Source organism: Zalophus californianus, chromosome 13, assembly GCF_009762305.2.
Source record: "Zalophus californianus isolate mZalCal1 chromosome 13, mZalCal1.pri.v2, whole genome shotgun sequence".
Classification (NCBI taxonomy): Eukaryota; Metazoa; Chordata; class Mammalia; order Carnivora; family Otariidae; genus Zalophus; species Zalophus californianus.
The window spans coordinates 67,282,056-67,302,560 of record NC_045607.1 but is presented as its reverse complement, the minus strand read 5'-3'; the positions used below and the strand labels follow the sequence as shown (position 1 = coordinate 67,302,560).

Sequence of the window (20,505 nt, the reverse complement as noted above, 5' to 3'; positions counted from 1 at the left end):
AGCAGTGACCGCGGGTGGCTGCGGGGCTTCCTTAGGTGATGGAAATGCTCCGGAACCAGAGAGCCGGGCTGGTGGCACACACTGTACATGTAGTCACGCCTCGGAGCTTCGGTCCACTTTAAAATGGCTAAAACAGGGAATTGCGTGTTATTTGTACTTTACATGAATTTTTTTTCCTTTGTAGATACAATGGGACAGACCAAAACCTATCTGCACCATGGGTAAGAATCGTAGGCCAGGGTACAGACTTCAGTTACAAAATAAGCGCTGAGATGCACAGGACGTGACCGCAGTTAAGAGCACTGCGTTCACTGCATGTTTGAAAGTGCCTTGTCCGCTCTTAAAACTTCTCCTCACAAGGAAATCTCAGATCAGGAAGGACACGGCGAGAGTTCCAAAGTGCGAGAACCCGCGTTGACAGTTTGCTCAGAGCCTTCTCTTGTTCTGTGACGAATTCTCCCCTTTTCATCTGCCTTTAGGATGCTCACCGGGGACTCTTCATCCAGCAACTGCGCCCCACGCAGAACCTCCAATCCAGAATCAAACTGAAGCTGTTTGGCCACTCGGGCTCTGGGAAAACCACCCTGGTGGAGTCTCTCAAGTGTGGGCTGCTGAGAAGTTTCTTCAGGAGACGCCGGCCCAGACTCTCCTCCACCAACTGCACCAGGTTCCCGCCCTCTCCCCTGGCATCCAAGCCCGCAGGTAGGTGCTCCCGCCCCGGGCCCTGTCTCTCCGCGAGGTGCTGGCTTTTGTGCTGGCCTGTGTCAAGGTCTAGGGTGAGTGGGGGCTTTGTGTTGGTTACCTGGCCTGTGGTGACCAGATCTCACTGTCTTGTTAGCTTTAGGTGTGGACCCTGTGTCCACCCCCTTCTTGGCCTACACTTGCAGATGGCCCAGCAATAGCAAGGCCAGGGCCTCACTGAAATCACACAAAGATCCAAATTGCAAATGTGCCCATCACAGAATGCTGTTGTGTTCTACTCTAAAATGAGTAATATGGTGAATTGTACATTATGTGCACTTTACATGAATTTATTTTAGATACGTTGGGACGGGATCAAACGTATCTGCTACATGGATAACAGTGGCCGACCAGGGTATTAAGCCTTTGAAGACAAAACTCACATGGACAGATACAGGTTGCAGACCTTACACATGGAATATTGGCCCCAGGGTGGGTTGTCCCCCTTAGGCTTACTTCTTGGAATGCTGGGCACACATAGTAACTGGAGAACACAGCAAGAAAATCCGATTGCATTTCTGTGCATCTCAGTGTTGGTTGGTGGTTTTGAAAGGGGCCCTAATGATGTCATGGTTGGTCCATCCACTCACGTGGAGCCTGACTGGGAGATGGGCTTTGCTGTCTTCCCCCCACCTTCTTAGGCACGGTGATGGGTGGATTCACGTCCAGAACTGCAGTGTGCCTGTCCTTCCCCGGCCCCCTGCACCCCTAGGGAGAAGCACCACAGAGAACACTAGGAATTGTGCCATCTGGGAGGTTGTTTCTCCCCAGTCCCCCCGAGTGAGGGAATTCCATTTTGCAAAGATAAGAATATAACCCTCCAAAGAGTTTCCTCAGTCTCAATTTTGTGCAAGGATTCGTTTTCTCTACATGGTATTACAAGGTGTCCTGTCGGTTCCCCACATTGAAAACAGTGATTGTGAAGTTTTGTTTCTCTGTGATTCCCTCTCTCCATGAGGGAGGGTGTCTGAGGAGCAGCCTTGGGGCTGAGGGACACTTGACTGAGAGTTATGTGCCCCTTTCAACTTCTTTTCTCTGAACAGCAGTGGACTGAGAGTTATGTGCCCCTTTCAACTTCTTTTCTCTGAACCAGGTAAAGATAAAATAACCACAGTGGATTTATAATTAGTATGAGTACAGTGTTGCTAACACATAGTGCGAGTACTTTCTGAGCACAGGGTGCCAGGAACTGGACAAAATGTGATACGTGTGACACCTCCCTGAATCCACACAGCAGCCTAGAGGGCATCTCCCCGGCATTTTCCTGGTGCCTAGAGGGGTTCAGGGGGCTGCCCAGGGTCACCCAGCTGGGAATTCATGACGTGTCTCACTCATAAGCCAGTGCTTAGTGACGATGCTTACAACTCCAGCTGTGGTCAGGGCGTTTTCAGGCACACGGTGTCCATTGTCATCCATAATTGTGGCTTAGTTTGGAGATACAAGATGGGTTTCACCTTCTCTGAAGCCAGCAGTCTTCCAGACTTGATGATCAGGTTCAGCCTCTGTGTGTGGATCAGGCCAGTGTTGCTGAGTGTGTGTGTGTGTGTGTGTTTGTGTGTGTGTGTGTGTGTGTGTGTATGAGAGAGAGAGGGAGGGAGGGAGGGAAAGGGAGAGAGAGAGAGAGAGAGAGAGACAAAGAGATCTACTTAGATTTCTGATCTGGAATTTCTCTAAGTCCTCATTGGCCATGAAGATTATGCCCCAGGAACCCATGAGCTAAACTGAACCGGCCACAGACAGATTTTATCTCCTGCTCAACCCTCACCCCTCAGAAGTAATGTCTCCATTCATCTTGCACATCTGGAAGAATCTAGAAGTAGATTCTTGATAAAATGTGGCTCAGGAAGGCCAGATTATCAGACCCAGATCATCAGCCAAGGTCACGAGTGTAGGGGCTTCAGCCAGGGCTTAGGGAGACTTGGTCATGGGACTCAGTGACAGAAGATTCTGTCCAGACGATGTCCACTCTGGACCAAAGAAGCCGCCCCAGCTGCAGTCAGCACAGAGACACAGTGGGTCCCCCCGGGAGGCTGCTTCTCTTGTTCTCTCGGCACCCTTGGTTCGGAGCTGCATCTCCAGGCCGAACCCTCAAATTTCTGTCAAGATAACAGGTTAGTGGGGCCGGGCTTCCCCGACAGGACTGTTAGGAAGTAAACACTGCTCTCTCTTGTGTCCCACGTGAGTCCGTTCCAGAATCTTCCTGGTCTCCCAGCATACCCGAGGATGCTGGCTTTGCTGCCAGAAGGAGCAACCTCTCAAAATGTACTCCCTTCTCCTGGGAGCAGATGGCCTTGTTCTTTCGGGAGGCACAGCTCTGCTCTCCATGGTCACTTGTGTAAAAGGAAGTCCCCTCGGGGATTCGCAAGACCAAAGAAAGTGACAAGTGCCAGAAAGACCCAAGAGAAGGCCAAGGGTACACCAAAAGGATGTGCAGCTGGCAAAGTGGCTGCTCTCTGGGGAAACTGCAGTAAAGCCTGGAAGCCAGGAAGCGGGGAAGGCAACGCGTGTGGTTGACACGGTCTGTGCTGACCTGGGTTCAGGTCCCACACACGTGTCATCTCACTGGATTCTCACGATGTTATGAGGTTGTGTCATAACCCACATCAGAGAGAAGTGACCCGGGGCTCAGAGACATAACGTGTGTCTGCCTCAGGCCGAGGCTGAAACCCAGGGCCCAGGCTGTGTGTTGTGTGCAGGGGGGTAGGGGTGGGGGTGGGGAAAGAGGATCAGCAGCCAACATTCACACCTCAGAAGATGCCACTGAAAAGCTGGTATTGGGTTTCTTGTGGAAAATGGGAAACTTCAGCCACACTGGGGTCACATTGCTGTCTGAGGCTGGTTAGTGGGGAGGAGGGTGGCTGCCCCGGACAGAGGGGCACGGGCTCTGCATTTCACCCCCTCTGCCCCCCAGCCCCTCACCCAGAGTCCCATAGACCAGGCCATGGGGCTCAGAAGCAGGCTGCCCACCGCATGTGTGAAATTTTGTCCTGTGACAGAAACGACATCTCAGGGATGCACTGGAGTGTGTGACCCTGGGCTAAGGTACCCCCAGTCTATCCCAGAGGTGGAATTCAGTCCCAGATCTGAGGCCAAGAGCCCGGTGGTCTTGGAGGGCCTAGGCAAGCAGGGGAGGGATGGGAAACCCCACAGGGGCCCGTGTGGCTTCATGCCCAGGTGGCCAGTCTGCTCCAAGGGACGGGGAGAGTCTCCTTCCAAACAGTCCCTGAAGCGACAAGACTCAGCCCCAGTTAAATGTAGTCCTGCCTGAGGTCGGGGAAGAGCCGGGAGCTGTGCCTGCAGGCCGTGTAGCAGGTCCTTGTCTGGCCCACCGAGGGGCACACATGCCCTGGGCTGAGGGGGCGCCCGGCTGGAGGCAGCACCATGTGGAGCCTGCCAGTCCAGAGCGGCCGGCTCACCGGTCACCTCCTGCTGCTCCCGGAGCAGTATTAAGGCGGTCCTCAGGAAAGCAGACCATGGCGCATAGGAGATGCCATGAGAGCCTCCCCGGGGAGATGGGGTTGGGAGGGGTAGGATGGATGGGGTAGCTGTGGCCTCCAGGGAAGGAGGGCTGGTTCCAAACACAGCCACACGGTCACTGCCCTGTGGCTCTGCCAGGGCCTGTGGGGCCGTGCTCTGCTCCCGCCCACGTCACAGCTCTGGTCCCGCTGAGCCCCGCGAGAATGGCCCGGACCGGCTCCTTTCCCGGGACAGATGCCCCCGGCGGCACATTTCTATCACTCTGACAGCAGGCCCTGGTTGTGCCTTAGACATAGGCCCATGGCCCTGTCGTCTCCTGAAAATGCAGGACGAGAAGGGCTGAGCCACCGGGCAGGACACAGGAGCTGGGGGACCCGTGTGGACGCTGGCTGCCTCCCTGTGCAGCCACTCCGGGCCCCGGGGGCAGGGGTTCCCCCCGCCGCTTGTCCTGCGGCCACACACATCCGCGCTCTGTGGCCAGTGGAGGGTCGTGGCTGGCGCACTGTGGGGCTGCAGCAGGAAGGACATGCCCGGAGCAGAGGGGGAGCGGGTGTCCGGGGGAGCGCTGCAGGGGAGGCGGCCTGCTGTCCCCAGAGAGGAGCTCAGGGGCAGGGGTGGCACCTCCACCGGGCCTGCCGCTTGTCACCACTAGGGGTCAGCAGTCAGCAAAATCCACGATTTGCCGCTATGATTTCAGGGTCTCCCTGTGAAATTATTATTTTTATGAGACTGAACGCACGCTCTGTCCTAATGAGAACTCCGTGAGGTTCGGGAATGCCTGCCATTTATCAGATCCTGTCAGCTCTCCCTGGACAAGCTGACCTGCTACTGGGTAGAATCCTTTTGCAGTCAACCTGACACAATCTCATGGACCAGAGTGGGATCACTTCATCTGCATCAGTCAGGGTCCAGGTGGGGACAGTAATGGAAGGACAGTGTCATGGGCAAAAGTCAGGGGAACATCCCAGACGCGGTGAAGCATCCAAGGCCTGGGACAGAAGGAAGCCATTTCCTCCCTGGGGCGGAAGGACAAAAGGAAGATCCTGTTCTTGAGAAAACTGGAGCCCAGGGGTGAAGCCGCCCGCAGGGGCGCGGGGGGAGTCTAGAGTCATGGACACACGACTGGTGTCAGAGAAGCAGTGAGGAGGGAGGAAGTACCTGGGCCTTCTCCTCGCCCCGCCCAGCCTGTCCAGTGCCTCCCGCTGGCTGACCCCAACCAGATGCCAAGTGACAGGGGTGCCCCGGAGATGAGCAGGGTCGGCCTCTGGGGCACCGAGCAGCGCAGGAAAGGGCTACGGAAGGTGCAGCAGACAGGAAGAATCAGGGCAGCATCCCTGACCCACTGCCACACAGCACCCGTGCCCGAAGCAGCAGGGGCTGGGACGAGAGTGTCCCGGGAAGGGACAGGGCGTGGGCCAGGCGGGAGGGGAGCAGGCACACAGGCTGCCCTGGTCTCACCACCTCCTGTCCACCTGCAGTGTCTGTGAGCATCAGCAACCTGTACCCGGGCTGTGAGCACGTGAGTGTGAGGAGCCGCAGCATGATGTTCGAGCCGGGCCTCACCCGAGGGACCCTGGAGGTGCTGGTGGCCCCACCCCAGCACCCGCACTGTGCAGCTGACGACCAGTCCACTAAGGCCATCGACATCCAGAACGCTTATCTGAACGGTACAGTAGCCCGCCCACCCCACAGGGGAGCACCTCCTGTTTCCCTTCACCAGGACTGTGAGTCATCCCCCTGCGGGAGCCTGTCCCCCTGCACCTGTCACAGCCCCACAAGGATGGAGGAAGAGCCGCACAAAGCGACCTTGGGAGTGACCCAGTGAGGCCAGGCTGGTTAATACCCCTAACTAGTGAAACTAAACCCCCTGCCCTCCCGGGCACCTAGCAAAGCCCCAGGCACTCAGTAGGCGCTTAATACATGACTGTTGAGTAAATCGTTCTCTAGGCAGAGCAAATCATACACTTGGATTGGAAACCTCATAAAATACAATCCCGCTAGCAGATCTCACTCATGCAAGCGTGAGAAGAGTTATTCTTGAATACATCGACACTCGTGGCTGATGCTATGCTGCAGGCACGGGCGATTTTCTCCACAGGCAAAATTTCACGTGTGTTCTTTGCCCTCAAACATTTCCAAGGGGGTGAAGCTTCAGATGTTACCAGGGAAGGTTACTTTCTCCAGCAACCGCTGTGTCCCGTGTGTCGCTCCCCCCCAGCCCCTGGAGCTCCCGGGGTCCCCAGTTGTCCCACGGCACTTGAACACCAGCCCCTGCCTTGTGGAGGCGAAGTTTAGAGCAGGGATAAAGCGATTTCTTTGAGACCCATCTGTGAGGACCTTATGGGCTGATTCGAGCGCCTGGCAGGGTGTCTGGCACAGGGGAGGCGCTCAGAAAATGCCAATCGGGGGCATCTTCACATAGGAATCCGTTATCACCGTGAACCCCGTGAACAATAGATGTCAGTGTGTGTCACCCCGAGCTGTGGCTCTTCATCTTCAGTGTGCAGGTGGGTCCCCTGCGGGGCCTGTGAAGACACAGACTGCCGCCCTGCCCCCAGAGCTGCTGATGCGGCAGGTCAGGGGGGTTCCCAGGTGTTGCTGCTGCTGTTGGTCTGGGAGCCCCACTAGGAGAACCACTGGATCCAGTGAAGTGGAATTTAAGTCCATGGGCATTTTCCCTTTTAAACGCTGAGTGTTCTCTGAGATCCCGGAGTGGAGGTGGCGTGCAGCCTGTCCTCAGCACCCCTCACTGACCCGGCTCCTCCCCGGGCCCTCCCCCGCCCCAAGTCTGGCTCCCAGTGCTCCCAGTTCTCCCCGTGCCAGGGGACCCATGCCTTTGCTCCAGAACCCTTCCCGCTAACGCCTCAGCTGCCAGACTCTTAAAGAAAGTCCTGTCCCCGGCGGTGCCTGTGCTCCAAGAGGAAGCTCCAGAAGAGTCCTTGGATCTTCCAGAATTAACTGTTGACTGCAGAATTTCTGACCCAAATAAGCACCGAGGGGAAGAATTAGTGAAAAGGAGCTTGAAATCCTACAACATAAGCGGTCCTGCGTGGTTGCCCCAGAGGCCAGTGCATGGGTGGTCACCGTCCTGCTGGAATGTGGCCGTGTAGGGCTGGGGGTGCCCACATGTCTGGTTGGTCACTGGGAGGCTCTAGGTGCCTTAGGAACTAGAATCAGAGCCTCACTCACAGACACCTCCAAGAAGACCCTCCATACCCACTGCTCAGGTATGAGGACGCAACTGCCCCCCCAACACTAGGGCACACAGCCTTCTACCCTGCTAGACCCTTCTACTGCCCCCCACACTGGGTGAGCTTATGGACCCCACCTCCTCACAGTTCCATCCCCCTCCTTCAGATGCAGAACTGCTAATCAACTTTTGCATCTTTCACCTGTGCAGACAGCCTGCTCACTTCTGACTTACCTGAGCAGGTCGCTTACTCACCTGCGGCAGGTGAATGTAGTCATTATTGAACCAAAATTAAATTACATATCTTAGGGACTTTTACATTCAACATTGTATCCCCTGTCATGTTCCAAAAAGAATTTATACCTATTTGAAGATTAGGGAATCTTACTAACATACGTTCTCTGACGGTGTGAGTTTGTTGATGGGGAACCCAAAGTCACCAGTTGGCTCTGACTCTTTCCTTGTGTGGGGTCATTCGTGTGGGGAAAGGGGGGGGTGTGTGTGTCTTGAAGACGCACAGATAAACAGGTGGATGCTATGGATAACACTCTTTCTCTAGGCAGTCCCTAAAGTGCTAAGAAAAACTGTGATTGGCATTTGCTGGTGGTGTTTCAGATAGTAATCTTTCTTCTCTCTGTAGGAGTCGGTGATTTCAGCGTGTGGGAATTCTCTGGAAATCCTGTATACTTCTGCTGTTATGACTACTTTGCCGCAAACGACCCCACATCCATCCACGTCATTGTTTTCAGTCTGGAAGAACCCTACGAGATCCAGTTGAACCAAGTGATCTTCTGGCTGAATTTCCTGAAGTCTCTTGTGCCAGTTGAAGAGCCCATCGGTAAGCTAGCATGCCCCGGTGCATGAGTGCCCTTCCCGCTGGGCGGATCTACAGCTCTGGGCTAACGGTGAGGCCCCCCTGGTCTGTCCTTCCTGTGATGAGAGTCACACACTGGACGATTCCTGAGGCCCAGCTGTTGCCTTTGTTCGCAAGGAGTTATTACAGGATCACATTTTCCTGCCTCAGAGACCAAGTCTGAGCAATTCCTTGGGAACCGTTTCTCACTCTCTCCCTACACGTTAGAGCTGGGGTCACTTTGGTTGGGTGGGAGTGGAATTCGTCCTTTGATGGCCTCTGTGCCTCTACCTAATGGTATGTGATGAATAAGCAGAATGAGCCCTCCTCCATTCTGTCGTTCTGTCAAGAGCGGACGGGACCATACTGAGTGAACGTATTATCTTAACTTTATTCCTAGAGCAGAAGACAGCGTGGAATACACTTTTGTTCCTTTGTGTACAAAACAAAAAGGAGCAGCCTTCCATGGTGGACACTGGGCTATCCATTTTTTTTCTTCAAAAATTATAGAATAATCAAATAATTGGACTTAATCCTCTCAGGGTACCTCTCCTCTGCCTCTTTCTTTCTCATTCTTTTTGATGTTTTCTTCCTAAACACTCCCCTGAGGAGAGGCTCTCTGTCTGTGTGCACCGCAGGACATCCGCTCGGCCATTTCTGGGTGTCGCTGCATTCAGAGGGCTTTCTTTGTCTTGTAAAGGGTGCACCTGCCCAGAGTTCGATTTCCCCTCACCATGCAAGCAGGGCCCCCTTGGAGGAAGAGCTGAGAAGCTCCCTCGTGTTCTGTGGCCTGAACCCAGGAGACAGGCTCACCCTGATGTTGGCCAGGACTGGGCCTTCTCGGGGTGAGCCCGCACGGTGGGCAGGCTGCACATCCAGAGGCCGGCCAGCACGGCCCCCCTCCCCCGGGGACTCGAGGCAGCCAGGAAGGAGGACCCACCTGTGACACGCCTGCTTTCTGCCCCCAGCCTTCGGCGGCAAGCTGAAGAACCCACTGCACGTCGTCCTGGTGGCCACCCACGCCGACATCATGAACGTGCCTCGGCCGGCTGGAGGCGAGTTCGGATATGACAAGGACACGTCCTTGCTCAAGGAGATCAGGAACAGGTGAGGGTGTCGCTGGTGGCAGGGGCCATCCCGCAGAGCTCACGGACACCAGAGGAAGGGACTGGAGGCCTCCTTTGCTTGGTTGGCTTTTGTGGTATCGTTTTTATTTTTATCAAAACATTGAAAACATAACAGATGCAACAGAAGTAAAGAGCACGGGATAAAAGACAACAAACTATGCACTTCTTTCCTCACCTCCTGGTACCACTGCCCAGGGGGAGCTTCTGGTAGGGGTTTCATGCATTGACTTCCACTTTCTGGAGGCAGCTCTAGTTGACAGGTAACATTATCAGATACTTAACGTCCACATCGTGGTGATTTGACGTCCGTGGCGCCCATTTAGCTAGTTATCACAACCATCACCTTCCATCCCTCTCCCCTTTCTCCTTATTTCTTTTATTAGTTTTTGGTGAGAATGTTTCTCACCCCAAAATGTTTAAGTTCAACCCTTAGCGAATGTCTGTCATATAACACAGTGTCATCAACGGTTGTCACCACGGTTGATGTAGACCTCAGTTCTTTCTGTTGCTTTAACCTCGGGTCTGATGACTGTCTTCTTACCACTGAGCAGAATTGCTCACCGTCGAAGTCGCTGCTCCTTAGGGGCTCATGACTTGGGGGTCCTGACCTGGTCTGGAAAGTGGGAAGGCCTGGAGGGAGAAATACCAGCGTGACCTTCCTGGCACGTATTTCTGTGAAACTTATGGTTCATGGATCAGTGTGGACGTGCACACAGGTCACAGTGTAGAAATATGTATTTTTACGTAGCATCTGTCAAAAAAACTTTGAAGCTGCAGCTCTATGTAATCTGCCAGTAATGCGAATTCTCGATTGATCGGCTGCCGACACTTCCTGTGGTCCTCCTGATAGGAAAAAGAGGGCTCGCACTAATATTTTCCATCGAAGCTGTGGCTGTCAGGCCCATTGTCTGCTCTTACGCTGTCACCCTGCAATGGTGTCCATCCTAGCGTGCAAGGGAAGGGCACAGGCCTCATCTGTCCTGCGTCAGGGGACCTAAAATCTTCCCATACTGTGTCCCTGCCATTTTGTGGGACTGGAGCCGCCCCTCACCTGTCCGCCGCTGCCATCCGCGGGACTCGGAGCGTGTGGGTCCCTACCCCTCGCACCCGTGTCACATGACAGAAGCCAGCAGCCGGTGGGGAGGGGCGGCCTTTGCAAGGTCATGAGAACTTTCTGGCTTCAGGCCAGCAGGAGGCTGCCATCTGGGGGGATACCTGGTAGGACCACAGCACCCTGAGGAGGCCGCTGCTCTTCCCTTAGGTTTGGGAACGATCTTCACATTTCAAACAAGCTGTTCGTTCTGGATGCCGGCGCTTCGGGCTCTAAGGACATGAAGGTCCTTCGAAGTCACCTGCAAGACATCCGGAGCCAGATTGTGTCGGTGAGTGAGCTGGGAGGCTGCAGGCCCACGTTTGCCCAGACCATCCGGTCACCCTGGAGCCGGCTGCTTCGTGCTGTCCTCAGGTCAGGTTCAGTCCTCAGGGGCCCCAGGACGAGGCAGCTGCATGGCCGTGTTTGTGTCCCATTGCTCTGGGAGGAAGAAGGAAGGGTGAGAACAAGGAGGTGGCCTGGAGATGAGGGGGGCTGTGGGCGCAGGGGCACCTTAGGGCATATGGGATTCTGACAGTTTCAGTAACATGGCCTTTTACAAATCACAGAAGCTACCCAGAAGTGACTTATTGTGCAATATTTAGAAAATGCGGAGGAGCATCTGCGTGGCTCAGTCAGTTAAGTGTCCGAACTTGGTTTCGGTTCAGGTCTTGATCTCATGGGTCATGAGATCTAGCCCCGCATCAGGCTCCACACTCAGCCCGGGGTCTGCTTGAGGATTCTCTCCCTCTGCCCTCCCCCCACCCTTGTGCATGTGCTCTCTTTCTCTCTCTCTAAAATAAATAAATTTATTTTTTTAAGATTTTATTTATGTATTTATTTAAGACCGACAGAGAGAGAGAGAGAGAGCGCGAGTGCACGCACACTTGCATGAACGGGGGGGAGGGACAGAACAAGCTCCCTGCTGAGCAGGGAGCCTGATGCAGGGCTTGGTCCCAGGACCCATGACCTGAGCCGAAGTTAGCCGCTTAACCAACTGAGTCACCCAGGTGCTTCCATAAATAAATAAATGTAAAAAAAAGAGGGGCGCCTCTTAGAGTTAGTACAGTTCCAGCACATATCTTATGGGAATGAGACAATTGGGTTGGGTTTTTCATTTTAAAATTTCAGTGGAAGACTAAATAAAACGTATTATAAGGGCTGTGTAGTTAATAAATCCAAAATCAAAAAAATCAATAAGTGGAATAAGTTAGTGTAGAAGTAAATCACAACATCTACAAATATTCAGTAGGAAAAAAAAGATGTTATTTCAATTTGGGGGAAAATGTTATTTCATCCATGACCTGACACAACTAGCTATTAGTCTAGAATGAAATGAGATTGAGTTCTACTCACTGCGAATCCCAAAAAGAAATTCTAGGTGGATTAAAACTATTAAATGTGAAAAAGAAGAAGAAAAAAACCGCAATATCTTGAATGTGTTTTTAAAATAATTTGGTACTGCTTCGGAAGACCTTTTAGGCAATATAGGAGTTTTCAAAGAAAGTGTATCTATTTGACAACATAAAAGCTAAAATTTATTTTCTGGCAAATAAATTCCACGAACAAAGTTAAAAGGTAAAATAGACTGGAAAAAATATTCTCAGTGCCTCTAACCCCTAAAAGGCTGCTACTCTATAATATTCGAAAAGTTCTCTCCAGCTGACACAAAAGGGTAAACATCCCAAGGGCAGAATGCTTCCTGGAAAGTTCCTGCTGCCCCAGCCTGGGTGGGAATGAGGAGCGTGTGTCTTTCCCTCCCCTGGTGGCGGGTGGCCCCTCCAGTTAGAGCTTGCTGCTTCCCAGCTGGGACATGCCCCCATTCACAACACCAGGCTCCGGTTCCAGATGTGCTGTAGGAATCTTCAGGAAAACTCCGGACTTTCCTAAAGCCCAGTCTTTGCCTTCTGATGGGGGCCCCAGTAAGGCACAGTCAGTGAGTGGGGAGTAGTCCGAGGGGGCTCAGAGGAACCCGATCACAGAGACCAGTGGGCAGCGATCGAGCTTGGTTTCCTCCTCTGTGACATAAGGGAGGTGGCCTAGTTTACCTCCAAGTCAAAGGTCCTATAAATTTTTTACATGCTCCCACAAAACCTATAATTAAGTATGAAATAGGTATTTGTGAGGGATTCACCAGTTCACTTCCTGATCTTCCACACAAAGAAAGAGAGGAAATAAACTTGGGGGCCTTCCCTATGCTCATTATATTTTCTTTCCTTTTTTATGGCCAAATCCCATGAAATCACTTCTGGGCAAGTGACATAAATCTCATTCACATAGGAAAGCTATTCGAACAAGGCAGACTGGTGAAAAGAGCATTTGACTTTGCAACCAGACAGGCCTTGTGCTCAAATTCTAATTCTGCCACCTATCAGCAGGGTGACCCGAAGTGAGCTACTCAATTGTTCAGAAACTTCAATTTCATTATCTATAAAAAGGACAACATTTCCCTCTAGGAGTTGTTCCGAGGATTAAAAGAGACATGTGTGATGCCTCTGGTACAGAGCAGTATGGAATAAATACAGGCTTCCCCTGCTTCCTGCTTCTTACATGACCATGAACCACTCTAAGCAAATACTATCTTTGCTCGCCTTTATAAAGCTCCATCAAGAGCTAAATTAGGCTCTGCTGAGTCATTTCTATTATTCCTTAAGAATGTTCACAAAAGCTGACTTTGAGTCTCTAAATGTTATTAATAAAATATCTTAAGTTGAATAAGCTTCAGAGGCCCTGACGCCCCCTGGTGGGGAGGGGCTGGGGTCCTTCCCAGACCTACACCAGCAATGTATGGCTGGTGTTGTTTTTAAATTAGGATGGTGTGCGGATTATCGGAGTCTGTCCCGAAATGATTTATTTAATCAAATTAAAAGATGAAAAACCTATTTCAAGGGGAATGGGGGGATAGGCAAAATGGTGAAAGGGGGTGGGAGATACAGCCTTCCAGCTGTGGAAGGCATAAGTCACAGGAATAAAAGACACAGCATAGGGAGTATAATCAATAGTATCGTACTAGTGTGTGGTGACCGAAGTCGCTACACTTGTGTGGTCCAGTCCCCACGTCGCACCCCTGAAACTCACGTAACATTGCGGGTCAACTATACTCCAATAAAATTTTTTAGAGATATTTTTTAAATTTTTTAAAGAAATCCACTTCAAGCCCATGACCAAGAATTAGTCTAATTTAAACTGTATGTCCACAGCAGTCCCACGAATACCGAATTTACTGATAAAAACCCACTGCAGTATTGCTAACGACACAGTTCATCTCTTTTCCTCTCCCTTTGCTCATAAAGTGACCATCTTCTGGCTGAAAGAGTCGCTCCAGGGGAGGGAGGGAGGGAACACAGCATTAGGGGTTAAAGGAGCACTATGGTTGAGTCGCTATTCCAAAAGCATTGTTGCAAAGCCTCACCAACTGTTTAACTGTTAGCAATAGAAATGGAAGCATCCATACCATTTCACACTTGTAAATGGGTTTCCGGAGAGGCAGCACTTTAAAAAAAGGAACTGGCCCAGTATGCTCAACAAAAAAGCACTAACTCGCCCGAGTATTTCTTGCAACGATGCAGAAAAGAGCGCCATCCTCTCTACCTGGGCTTCTCCGAGGGAGACCCTCGGCCGCAGGTTGACCTGTCCTATCCTGCATGTTTTAGGTATGCCCTCCGATGACCCACCTGTGTGAGAAAATCATGTCCACGCTGCCTTCCTGGAGGAAGCTCAACGGGCCCAACCAGCTCATGTCGCTGCAGCAGTTCGTGTACGATGTGCAAGACCAGCTGAACCCACTGGCCAGAGAGGGAGACCTCAGGCGCATAGCCCAGCAGCTGCACAGTGCTGGCGAGGTAGGGGGCTGCAGCCCAGGCGGGGGTGTGGGAGGGGCCCCACGGATGTGTTTCTGTCCCCGCTCGGAAGGTGCTTTGAGCCTGGAGAGGCAGAGTGGAAAGTGCCCAACTACCCATAATCTATCCAGACACGGGGCCATCCCACAGAGGCCCAGGTGATTTTCTGACCTGCAGTTCTCGGCTCCCCCATTACCCCCTAGAGCTGTCCCCTGGTTGTGTTCGGATTTGTTCGTTTTCCAGCTTGTATGAGTTAGGGAGCACAGTTCCCACCGCACGGGGCCACCGGGCCTCTCTTCTCTCCTCCTGGGGCACCTGGTGCTTAGCTGTGATTCCTGCAGCCTCTGGATGCAGCTTGGCATGGGCTGTTATGTGCTCCAAACAGACTTTCAGGTTCACAGATGATCAAGAAAGGGCAGTGACGAGAGGATGTCCGGAGACACCACAACCCAGCAAGCAGTGTCCCCAGAAATGACCAATAAATGGGGATCTTTGCTCCCGCTTGTATGGCATTCAGCGCTGGGGTGCGGCTTGGGAATGCTGTTCTAATTCTCCCCTCTGCCTGTCCCCAGAGAGGGGGCCTTGCCTTCCTGTTCCTCCGTCCTGTGACATCAGGGGACAGTTGAGGCTAGGCTGGGCCACGAAGAGCAGTTCCGAACATGAAAACCCAGAGGCGGTTCTGAGAATTTTAGACAACAGAAGCTTCCTGTGCAGTCTCAGTGCCCCCCTGACGCGAGGCCCGTTTGTGTGGATCAGATAGGCTTGACATTACAACTGAATCCAGTGACCCTGAAAACTAGAGCATCAAGCAGTGAGAGCAGGAGCCTCTGAACTCCGCTGAGACTACCGGTAATCTACAGGCCCCTCTGGCCGTACTTTAAAGTGACTAAATCCAAGGACTGGGATCCAAGCTAAGATTAACCAGAATAATAAACTCACTCCATTGGCCCAGTATTCTCTTGCCTTCTGGTATCTGACCAGCAATTTCTAGATCAAGGGTATAATCCACTTTATTCTTCATTCTCCTTGCCCTTGAGACTTTAGTGAGTGAGTAAGTGACGATCTGATGGTAGGAGTAAGGAAGGGACATCTGTCAGGTGCCCCCGCTCTGCTCGGCCACCAGCCCCTCCCCCAGTCCTGTTACTAACCGCTGGTAACGAAGCTCGTAGGCACATGTCACCGGTTGTCCCGGTGCCTGTTTCTGCTCCGGGACCCCTCACCGCACAAAGTCTCCGGTGGGGCCAGTGTCTCAGTCTGTCTTCCCTGACTGACGCTTTGCTCCATTGGCTTTCTCTCTCTCTCTCTTCTATTTATTTATTTATTTATTTTGCAAGTAGGACATTTCACCCCCAAATAATTTAGCCTGTAGCTCCTAAGCCGTGGGGTCCTCTCCCACTAGTACAGGGTGGAGGAGGGACAGTAAAGTAGTCCCCGAATTGAGATCAAAGAAATGAAGCAGGCGACTCCTTATAGTTTACACATTTTTATTCGGGGTAGCTTACGAGCAGGGGAGATGGGGCAGGCAACGACCCAACCGCACTGCGGTTCTCCACAAAGTCTGGACTGTTGTCTACGGATTTTATAGCACAGGGGGATGCACAGAAGGGCAGTGCAGTGAGAGCAAAGGGTCCACGTGCCCCTCACTGACATCTAACATTGAATTAGGTCTCGCAGCACCACGTGTGTGTGTGAGGAAGGGAAGAGACTTTTTTATCTTTGACAAATTTACAAAGGGCCAAAGCAAGCTTCCCTTGGCCTTGGTGGCTGTTTCTCAGGTTCGTATATTAATCTCCAGGAGTCTCTGGACACCACGTAGCTGAAGGCGTCTGAGAGTGGACGTGAACAAGACAGAGGGCTAAGGATGGAGTCACCCACGTTACCACAATATAATTAATTATGTTGCAGAAACATAGCATTGATGTAATAGTATTGTTGAATATATGGTCCTCATTTGAGTGTTTGCCACTTACCCCAGTCATTTCTTTCGTAGCTGTTTTTATTCATTCATGTGTTTATTTGGGGATGTAGAATCCAGTCAAAATTTACTCATTGCATTTGGCCACCGCCTCTCTCTCTTTTTTGTCTTTCATTCATTACATTGACCTTTTTTTTTTAAATTGTCAAAGGGAGGCTTTTCAGTTTCTCTCACAACCTTCTCAAGCTGCTGTTTTGGGTCTGTGTTGGATTTCCGAGATCCGTCCACATCAATGCTCTGGGTCAGTTTTTGCAACATGTGCACAGATTTTATCATTGCTCGGGTCCTCTAGCGCTCTGAACAGCTGGTGCATCTGGCCATCTCGGTCCCCATGTGTGACCTCCTGTTGTCCCTTCTGGCAGATCAACATCATGCAGAGTGAAACGGTCCAGGACGTGTTACTCCTGGACCCCCGCTGGCTCTGCACCAATGTCCTGGGGAAGCTGCTCTCCGTGGAGACCCCACGGGCCCTGCACCACTACCGGGGCCGCTACACCGTGGAGGACGTCCAGCGCCTGGTGCCCGACAGTGACGTGGAGGAGCTGCTGCAGATCCTCGATGCCATGGACATCTGCGCCCGGGACATGAGCAGCGGGACCATGGTGGACATCCCTGCCCTGATCAAGACAGACAACCTCCACCGCTCCTGGACGGACGAGGAGGACGAGGGGAGGGTCTACGGCGGCGTGCGCATTGTCCCCGTGGAGTACCTCACCCCCTTCCCGTGCGGCATCTTTCACAAGGTCCAGGTGAACCTCTGCCGGTGGATCCACCAGCAGAGCTCCGAGGGCGACGCAGACATCCGCCTGTGGGTGAACGGCTGCAAGATTGCCAACCGTGGGGCCGAGCTGCTGGTGCTTCTCGTCAACCACGGCCAGGGCATTGAGGTACAGGTGCGAGGGCTGGAGACGGACAAGATCAAGTGCTGCCTCCTGCTGGACTCCGTGTGCAGCACCATGGAGAACGTCATGGCCACCACGCTCCCGGGGCTGCTGACGGTGAAGCATTACCTGAGCCCCCAGCAGCTGCGGGAGCACCATGAGCCCGTCATGATCTACCAGCCGCGGGACTTCTTCCGGGCGCAGACCCTGAAGGAGACCTCACTGACGAACACCATGGGTGGGTACAAAGAGAGCTTCAGCAGCATCATGTGCTTTGGGTGTCACGATGTGTACTCGCAGGCCAGCCTAGGGATGGACATCCATGCCTCAGATCTGAACCTCCTGACCCGGAGGAAACTATGTCGTCTCCTGGACCCCCCTGATCCCATGGGAAAGGACTGGTGCCTTCTCGCCATGAACTTGGGTCTCCCGGACCTTGTGGCGAAGTACAACACCAATAACGGGGCTCCCAAGGAGTTCCTCCCAAGCCCGGTCCACGCCCTGCTCCGGGAATGGGCCTCCTACCCCGAAAGCACGGTGGGCATCCTCATGTCCAAACTGCGGGAGCTGGGGCGTCGGGACGCGGCGGACTTTCTACTGAAGGCGTCCTCCGTGTTCAAGATCAACCTCGACGGCAATGGCCAGGAGGCCTATGACTCAAGCTGCAACAGCGGCACATCCTATAATTCCATTAGCTCCGTCGTGTCCCGGTGAGGGCAGCCTTTGGCTTGGGCAGGGTCTCTTTGGACTGCAGACCAGGGGGACGTGGCCCCTCTTTCCCATCGGAAATTCAGGGTGCATCCTCCCTGTGCCCACATAGTGAAGGACGCCACCCTCCCTCCTGCTTTACCAATTTCTCTGTCACTACCTCCCTCCCACTCACACCCTCCACTGTATGTGAATGGTCTTTCTAGTTTCAGAGCAGACCATACATAACCCTGTCCTTTGGCCATTTGAGAAACTAGTGTCCCTCCGCTCTGCGTTCTGGATCCACTCTTATCTCCAGCACCTTGCTTCTTGCTGATAATTTTACTGGAATTCCTAACTTTCAATGAAATTTTTTAAACTACTGTACGGATTGTCCTTTAAAGAAAAAAAAAAGCACACATTTATCCAAATGTGTATTTGTTACCCTCTTTGCCTTGTTAGACCATGTCCTCAGCTTCTCTCTTTGATATTTGTAGGAAAGACTCCTATGTGTGGAATCCCGCTGTATGACTGATAAACAGACAACATGTGAGTGCCTTTGCAGAAGAGGGTGTGTTTGAGACCATCCAGGTCAGCCAGGAGCTGTCGCGAAGGAGACGCTCCCTCTCTGTCCCTTGCTGTCTGCTGATCATCGCCAGAGGTGCTTCACCCTGAGTTTTTTTTTCCCCCCAGTAATTTTTGTGTTTCACTTGGCAAGGAAAGGGGAGGGAGGAATCCTCCTCTAGAGTCATTTTACAGCCAGTGTTGTTTTCACGGAAAGACATGTCTTTGTTGTTCTTGTTTAAACGTCAATGTGCGCGTCCACGCGGCACCTGCACACTGTCCGCTTGCCTCATTCCCGCGCATCTCAGGTAGAAGATGACACAGCTGTAGGTGAGGAAGGCCTGTGGGAGAACTCAGAACACCCCTGACCCGTGACGTGTGACAGCCCGTTGTCACAGGTGCACAGTAGATGATTTTCACATTTAGATCCTGGTTCCATAACTTCATGTACTTGAAGTCTAACAAGATGAAGGGAGCCAGTCTCCTTGCAGTGATTTTAAATTGTGATAGAGTATTAAGTTGATATGAGGGAACGTGTCCTAATTCTTCTGTCTTGGGAAGCATGTAATTTTAATGTTACATTACATGTGTGTATATGTGTGTATATGTGTATATATATATGGAGTATGTATATACATATATATGAATACAGGTATTTTTACTTAATCTATACAATGTAGTAAAAAGATGTTGGGTTTTCTTTTCTGTTCTCTTTTTTTCTTTTCCCTTTTTTTAATATAAATAAACTATTGCTTGTTGCATTCGATTGTTAGTCTTTCATTCAAAAGAATTCCTTTTTCTCTGCTTGGTTTTCACCCAGCAGTACCCCACAGAGCAGGCAAACCACACTGAAGTCCAGAAGGTCCGTGAACCTGAACCCCCGTATGGAAACACCAGCTTCTCTGGGGGGTGTTGTCACTAAAATTGGGAATAGTGCAGGGAAGTGGGAAGAGCCCAGAGGGTTTTCACATTTATTCTCACTCAAAAGAAGGGAGCCCCTTCCGTTGTCCTTGCGTGACCCAAACACACACGGAATCCTGGAGGGCCCCGCGCGGGCACCCGGGGAGCCTTCTCCGTCTGTACAGACGTGCGGGGAACGGCCCGCAGGAGCGAGAGCAAACCTCCCACACAAAATGCCCAGCTCCCGCCCTTCCTTCCTCTCAGAGCCCCGGCCCCGCTGGAAATCAGCTTTGACCTGCGTGGTAGCGCTCAGTGACAAAACCTGCATTTAGAGGGCGCCTGGGTGGCTCAGATGGTTAAGCGTCTGCCTTCAGCTCAGGTCATGATCCCAGGATCCTGGGATTGAGTCCCATGTCGGGCTCCTTGCTCAGCAGGAAGCCTGCTTCTCCTTCTGCCGGCTGCTCCCCCTGCTTGTGCTCTCTCTCTCTAACAAATAAATAAAATCTTAAAAAAAAAAAAAAAACACCTGCATTTAGTAAAATCTCAAGGTTTTAAACGAAAGAAAAAGAATTTGAAGGAAAAGACTAAAATGGTAACGATTTTCTCCGTGGGGCTGGGAATACAGTCCACTTCTGTTTTGCCCAAACTGCCCATAATAAACACAGTCTATGTTATAATGAGAAAAAGAAACATAAATGAAACAAAACTAAAAGCCACACGGAGACATGCCTGGAAAGGGCAGCACTGAGACTGAAGCTGTGGTTGCCTCACAAGAGGGGACTCCGCTGTCTTGTGTCACTTCACTCTCTCCTGCTTCAAAGGGAGCGTCACAGGGGAGGGAAGCGGCACCAGGACGCTGGGGCCCAGAGCGTTGGTCTCTGGCAGGGTCTGTATGTAAATCCCAGAGAGGATCTGGTCCCGCATGGGTCCCGGAGCAGCCCTGCTCAGAACATGGAGGGTGGGGTGGTGGAGTCCGCGACGGTCTGGCCCCAGGGACCCTGGGTTCTGGTAGGGAAAGGAGCCATTCTCCCTAAGAAGGGAGTTGTCTTAACAGGGGAAAGGGGTGGAGGGAGGATGCTGGGCAAAGAAAAGCAAAGGACTGCGGGAGTCTGTCCTGTCTTTGATGCGGGTGCCGGGATTGGCACATGTTCCGAAGGACGTGGCCACCTGGGCTCCCGAAA

General features: G+C 52.2%; 1 protein-coding gene across 7 annotated transcripts in view; it reads left to right on the top strand.

Annotated features, from left to right (window-relative positions):
• DAPK1 (death associated protein kinase 1) overlaps positions 1-19,187 on the top strand; it is a 175,831-nt gene extending 156,644 nt beyond the window's left edge. For 6 of the 7 annotated variants that reach the window (XM_027615129.1, XM_027615126.1, XM_027615125.1 and 3 more), the window contains 8 exons: positions 480-702; positions 5,697-5,885; positions 8,049-8,246; positions 9,230-9,368; positions 10,650-10,770; positions 14,132-14,320; positions 16,655-17,883; positions 18,358-19,187. In XM_027615129.1, coding sequence (XP_027470930.1) covers positions 480-702; positions 5,697-5,885; positions 8,049-8,246; positions 9,230-9,368; positions 10,650-10,770; positions 14,132-14,320; positions 16,655-17,883; positions 18,358-18,391 — 2,322 coding nt within the window. In that variant the 3' untranslated portion in view covers positions 18,392-19,187. Of the gene's footprint in view, positions 1-479; positions 703-5,696; positions 5,886-8,048; positions 8,247-9,229; positions 9,369-10,649; positions 10,771-14,131; positions 14,321-16,654 lie in introns of all 7 variants that reach the window. The other variant, XM_027615130.1, reaches the window with a different exon arrangement.
• The last annotated feature ends 1,318 nt before the right edge of the window (positions 19,188-20,505 follow it).